Source organism: Pezoporus flaviventris, unplaced genomic scaffold (assembly GCF_033815535.1).
Source record: "Pezoporus flaviventris isolate CSIRO_AGI_PZ_B2104156 unplaced genomic scaffold, CSIRO_AGI_Pfla_v1 ptg000035l, whole genome shotgun sequence".
NCBI classification, from domain to species: Eukaryota; Metazoa; Chordata; class Aves; order Psittaciformes; family Psittacidae; genus Pezoporus; species Pezoporus flaviventris.
In genome coordinates, this window is record NW_026892583.1 from 21,311 (window position 1) to 28,112 (window position 6,802).

General features: G+C 44.2%; 1 protein-coding gene across 1 annotated transcript; it reads right to left on the reverse strand.

The window, feature by feature from the left end:
* Positions 1–452: 452 nt before the first annotated feature.
* On the reverse strand, positions 453–4,030 carry LOC133273670 (proto-oncogene Mas-like). The gene is made up of 2 exons (XM_061462042.1): positions 3,907–4,030; positions 453–1,471 (listed from the first exon to the last, which is right to left on the reverse strand). Exon 2 carries the CDS (start codon positions 1,451–1,453, stop codon positions 494–496), a length of 960 nt encoding a protein of 319 aa, XP_061318026.1. The 5' UTR covers positions 1,454–1,471; positions 3,907–4,030; the 3' UTR covers positions 453–493.
* Between the last annotated feature and the right edge of the window lie 2,772 nt (positions 4,031–6,802).

The following is a 6,802-nucleotide window of genomic DNA, read 5'->3' on the forward strand; positions in this document are numbered from 1 at the left end:
GAGATACAGGTATTTAACATGAAGTGAGATAGATAGAGTCCTTCCAGGAATTTCATGGCTGATTTCAACAGGAGGAGGATAGGTTCCTATCTCATTTTCAGAGACCTGAGTAAAAAGTGACTGAAATTTGTGAGTTTGATATTGTTGTACTCTAAAAGACAGAGATTTATTGAGTGAACTGCAAATTCTGAGTGGGATTCCTTTGATGTAATGCAGACACCAAGATATTCTACCTTACCAAGCTGAAATCCTTTAATGGGCACTGAAGAGAAATAGATACTTTCAATGTAGTCCTAACAGAGGTCAGGTAAACTCTGTGGTCCAGATGTTTATTTGTTTTCTCTGACCATTGATGGAGCTTAAAATAATTAGCTAAAGGCTGGAGATCCACAATGAAGATACTGGAGGTCATGTGAGATAAACCCACCCCAATATCTCAGAGATCTTCAGCCCTCAGCTCCAGACCAGTGCTGCTGTTATGCACAGGATGGGTTTAGGAAGACATAGTGATTGTGTCATGGGTTTCCCGCTCATCTTTGTCATCTGCTGAATCTTCAAAGGCCCTCTGGAATGCCAGCCTGAGGGTAAACTTGATTCTCCGATCCCTGTAGCTTCCCACCAGGAAGTAAATGACAGGGTTGAGGGTGCTGTTCACACAGGACAGCACGAAACCGATCTCTGGGGAGTAGAGAAATTTGTAGCCCAAGAAGTCAAAGAGGATCAGGATACTCAAAGGCACAGCAAAAATGAGGAAGAAGAGAACGGTGAGCATGATGACGGTGAAAAGCCTGCCCGTTCGGAAGTGTTGGGAGCTGCACTTGACTCTAAGGAAGAGGATAAGGCTGAAGAGCAGCATGAGGGGTGTGCAGAATATGAAGTCCAAGGCTCCAATGGTGATGAGCAGGATCTGGCAGGTCCCAGCAGAGCGGTGCACGGAACACAAAACATACCCAAGAGTGTTCAGCAGCAGGGAGATACCCCAGAGCAGGCCAGAGATGATGGCAGACAAGTGCTTTGGGCGGTGACTTCTGCACCAGATGGGACAAAGCACAGAGAGGGACCTCTCAATACTGATGGCGGTCAGGAGGTACAAGCCAGTCCCATACATGAAAAGATCCAGGAAGAGGAATATCCCAAACTGCACCCCCACGTTGAACTGCATCAGGTACTGAACCGTCTCTATGGCAATGCAGAGGAGGTACCCAAAGTCGGCAGCAGCCAGGTTCAGGATGTAGACTGTGAAGTGGTTTCTCCTGATGCGGAAGCCAAGATACCATAGCACCATGCCATTACCCACCATGCCACAGGCAGCACTGATGAGGCAGAAGCTCTCCATGAACTTGAGGACAGCATAGGATGGCTCTGTCTTTCCCACAGCCACACTCTGATTAGTCCCAAGAACCTGACTGCTTGCAGTTGGAAGGAAGATTGACATGGTTGAAGTACTCATCATGAGGGATTTCAGACAGACCTGTAAGCAGAAAGGAGAGAGGTAACTGGTGTCGCTTTCCCTCATGGTGACCTGATGGTGTTTCTGGATTTGGTTCATCTCTTTGTCGCCAGAGCTTGATTTAGGGAGGGATTGCTGTGTTTGGACTTGGAACACAGAGCTCTAATGCACTGTTCAAAGCATTGACCCCAAATTCTATATGACATGTAGGAAAAGTTAAACTACACTGTTTGTCCCTTCTTAAAACTCAGTTCCTGAGGGCCCTTTTTGCAGTCGGTACTGGGAAACAAATAGCTTAAAAAAGCAATTACAGCTGAGATGAATCATGTCGGAAAAGTACCTCTTGTGTGAATAAGAAGAGCAAATCCAGTGTTATCAACGAGATAGCTGTCTTTCCTTCCTGTCGCTAAGATTAGGTGACAAATCTTGTTAAAAGGGTGTGAAAATTGTAGGCAATCAGCATACAAGTTTAATCAGCATGAAATCCGATTGAGTTTTGTCCATGCCCAGAAAACATGTTAGGGAGTACTCAAAATAGCTTGTAGGTTTTTATGTCAATGATTGATTTCTAGTTGAGTGAGTGTAGTTTAATGTGGTTGGTTTGTTCTCTTGAGCCCTATGTACAGAAAATAAGTAATTCAATCTGAGGAGTCAGCCCTTAATAACTTAATTTTCAGAAGGAAACTTTAAGAACTGCATGTGGGATAAAATTCCCCTCATTGGGGTCAGGTCATTGGAATTATGGCTCAATTATTTCACCTCATTCCCTGGGGTGGTTCACCCTGCTTCTTCCTGTATGATACTGGGATATGAAAGAGAATGGGAAGGGAAAGAAGTATCATGAGCGACAGCAGGAGCTAGTTAAAAAGAAGAGAGGAACAAGACAAAATGGGGAGAGCTGGGAAGATGTGACTCATTGAACAGTCCAATCAGCACGAACAGGCTGTTCTGTTTCCATAAAATGCTGTGGTATAGATGGAGACAGACTCCCATAAGCACGCAAAATATGACAGATTGAATCAAAGAAGTGGTAAATGCCCCATCCCTGGCAGTGTTCAAGGCCAGGTTGGATGGGGCTTGGAGCAACCTGCTCTAGTGGAAGGTGCCCCTGCCCATGGCAGTGGATTGGAACTGGATGGGCTTTAAGGTCCCTTCCAACCCAAACCAATCTGTGACTCAGATGATTAAATTCAATGAATTTAATACACACTGAAAGGGACTATGGAAAACAAATAACACCATCTCCTTCAGCATGGACAGTCTGCTGTAGTACGGTTTCATGACAGGAACATCCCTGAGTTCAAACTCATCTCTTTCCTTATCTGGGGAGAGCAGTGTACTTGCTGACCAACACCTCTCCAAGGCTACCTCTTCCCTGCACATCTGCAGCAAGTAAATTGGAAAGATACATTCTTCTGACTTTGTTTGCTTCCTCGCTACCTGCTTTTGGGGTGGCAGCAGATCAGCAGAGCTTGATGCTGTGAGAAGAAAGGAAGACCCAGTGTTTAAGTGGTTTCCTGGCCTCCAGAATCTCTAGTGCAGCTCTATCTCTGCCACAAGCTATTGGTGTAACCCAAAACAAAGTCACAATTGGTTTGAAGAGGAAATGAACATCTGAGTGTCACTTAAGCTCTCTCTAAGCCCACTCCAGCTTTCTGATGTGGTCCCCATTTGAGGAATGAAGCTATTCTGCTTCCCTTGTGCAGTCATCTCCAGAAGGCTGTTATACCTGTCCTCCAGTAGGATATCTCTCCACTGGGCATTCAGGGAATGACAAATCTAACTGGCTAACTTAAGCTCATCGAGTGTATTTCCTAATGTTAAAAGAAATGGTTCTGTGCCATCGAGCACACCTACATAAAGACTGACACTAGTGGACACCCTCATTTTTTCTTGTCTCTAAGACAGATTCAAGACATTGAGCCTGCTTCCTTGATGAAACTAATGAGTGAAAGTTAGCATCAAACAGCAGCAGACTGAGTCTAAGTGGTCCTTCTCTCTCTTAATATGAAACATCCTTCCTGTGGTTTGCTTGCTGAGTACCATGTTCTTGTAGCAGATGTCAGGCTGAACAACCATAACACCACAAAGACATTTTAGACAATGGACAGAAAGTTTTGTTGTTGTATTTTCTTAGCCAATTTTAAGTCATCATCTAAGACCAAACCTGCTAATCTCTGTTTCTGAATAATGACATCTAGTACAGAGGTGTATTTAGAGCAATTCAATAGCACTTGTTCATGGAAAAAGGTCTCCAGAATGAAGCTCTGGTTACCTTCAAAATGATTAAGACCATTTCTTACCTACAGCAAATTTGTAACCAGAAGAAAATGTTTGATCACCTTTCCTCCTTGTCTTTCATTCCTCCCTTCCTTACCCTCACCATCACTCCAAAAGCACAACAGAAAGCACCAGACAGAGTGCAATGGCAAAGATGCCATCTAGGAATTTCTCACCTTTTTGTGGGTTCCTTGGAATCTCAGTGACTGATCTGCAGCAGCTGTCTGGTGTGGATCCTCTGGGTGAAATTTTCACTGGAATTCTGTCACTTCTGGTCCAGATAAAGTCCTTGTGTCACACAAGTGCTGGGAGAGTTAGAAACTATTTTAAAAGCCACAGTCTTTACAACGCGACATCTGACAGCCAGCCAATCATTCTGTTGGGGAAATATCTAGTTTGGGGTGTGTGGTCACTTAGATATGAGCAACTTCCCTCTTTGTACAGAGCCTGTCAGTGTCATGGCTCTGGAAATGCGTTTTCTTTTTACTACTTCTCCCTTCTTCAGCTAGTCTCACAATGCAAAGAAAGCAAGAATGGTCTGTACAAAATTATACCTTGCCTCAGCACAGGTTCTCATTCCCCAAGGACCTATTGGCCCTGCTGAACAGGCCTTAACACACCCAAACAGTATCCTTATCTAACCCACAGCCTCTCCCAGGGCAAGTTGTCACTCTACTTAGTCCCTATTGCTTCACACAACCCTTCCTGGAGCAGGGTCCACCCAAACTCATGCTTCATCACCACCTCCTATCTCTATCAAAACAACCCCTTGCCAGCATTCACCACTCATCCACACAACCTCACTCATCTCACCATGCACAGACCCTCCATGTGATGAGCTTCCACTATCCTGGTGTCAGATCCACGTGCCAAATGAAATGAGTGAAAACAGAGACATTTCTTCTTTCCTGGCAGTATGCACATCCTTATAGGAACTGTTTTGCAACAGGAGATATCAGCAACTATTGATTTGGGCTTGTGCATTAAGTCACATCTGCTAGTCTGTTTGGCTAGGGAAACAAAAGGAGAGGAATAGGATGCCAGCCAAATTGCTGCCACATGTGTCTGTGGGTAGAGAAACTGGCAGATCTGCCCCAAAACAGCTTTGCAGGCCAGATACCTGATGGTTCATCTTTAGCTTCTTTCATTTTATCTCCCAGTCTGTACTGATAGTGGAGATTGCACCTTGGCCTTGCTGAACTCCATGAGGTTCTCTTGAGCCCACTCTTCAAGCCTGTCCAGGTCTCTCTGGATCCCATCCCTTCCCTCAAACATATCAGCTGCACCACTCGGCTTGGTGTCATCTGCACACTTGCTGATGGTGCACTTGATCCCACTGTTTATATCAATGATGAAGATATTAAATAGTATTGGTCTCAGTTCAGACCCTTGATGGGCACCACTCATTGCTGGTTTCCACTTGGAATTTGAGCCATTGATTGCAGCTGTTTGGATGTGGCCTTTGTCTGCCCTAAGTTATTATATTCAAAATCTAGATGTCTACTTCAGACCTAATCTTATCCTAAAACTGGGTCTGAGGTAGATCAGGGGAATCAATTCCTGGAGAGATCTATTTCTTTCCATAGGAAAGCCTGGAGTGACAAAGACTCAACTTATCTGCCTTCCATACACATAAAACAGGCAAGTTCCTCCCTTGGTTTCCCCATTTCTAAAAGAAGGATTTTTTCTTTCCTGATTCTGTAATTTGCTAACCTTTGCTAAAACGTGCAAGTTCTTGCAAGAGGCTTTATTCAATGGGAGACCAGTGGTGAAATTTCATGCAAAGTAGGACTTTAAGGGTTATCACGAAGTAACCCAGGCCATCTTCTGTCTCTGTGAAAATTTAACGTAAGAATACTGAGAACAGTGTGCTTAACCTGCCCTTAAGAAGACAACTGTGATGGGTAACTCTTTACCACCACCACCCTGGCATGGTGCCTCCCTCTTTACTACTTGAAATATCTCTGATTTTCTGTTCTTAGGTCAAGATTTGTGTTTTCCTTTTGGAATACACAAAGATTTAAAAGCATTGGTTTATTACTCACAAAGCTGTGGCTGCCCCATCCCTGGCAGTGCTCAAGGCCAGGTTGGACGGGGCTTGGAGCAAGCTGCTCTAGTGGAAGGTGCTCGTGCCCACGGCAGGGGGTTGGAGCTGGATGAGCTTTAATGTCCCTTCCAACCAAAACCACACCATGATTCTATGCTATCAAGTCATAGCAGTGGATCTAACAGATCTCTACACTTAGGAAAACCATAAAGCATGGCTTAATGAAGGTCTCTGGAAAGCGCTGACTGGACTAAGTCACATCCCATGCTTACGTGGTTTAGCTATTCAGTTAATCCATTGACTGCCTTTTCTTCTGGAGAAATCCTGAAGTGCCTTGATAATATCATTATCACAGACTGATGGCTACTTCTTTGATATTTCTTTGAATTAATCTCTCCTCCTTTCCCCTTCCTTTCATGCCTTCAATTCATTAAGCCTCCTTGCCTCTCTCCTCCAGCCCCAAGAGCCCCTGAGGTGAGAGATTTCCTTGGAGAGGGTTAAAGAGTGCTACTTAAAGCGTTGTCTTCTCAGCCTTCCTTCTGCTGCCAGGTTGTGAAGGCATCATTCAGTGCTCAGAAATCAGGCCACACAACCCAGACAGCCCATCAGAGCAGCTCTCACATGGGCAGAGAACACTAAGATACACTTGTACAGGAAAACAAGAACCTAAATTAGATGGAATTACACAGCAAAAGGCTTTTCCTGAGCAAGTGTTGGGAGCTTTTCAGAAGCCATTCCGTGATCTTTAAAGACACTTTGCTCTAACACATTCCTTCTGGGGAAGACAGATGTTGATGAGATAGAATCATACAGCCCTTACACAAAAAGTTTGATCTACAGCCACAGAGGAGGTAAGTTTTCCAGATCTCTGGTTCCTTTCTTTTTGTGTCCTTTCTTCTTTTCCCAATTTCCTTCTCTTTTGTTTCACTTCTTCTTGAACAAATGTGAAAATACAAAAAAGGAATTTGCACTAAAGTTATCACCTGTTTGTGGCTTTCTTTGGTTGGAGTCAGGTACAGAACTGG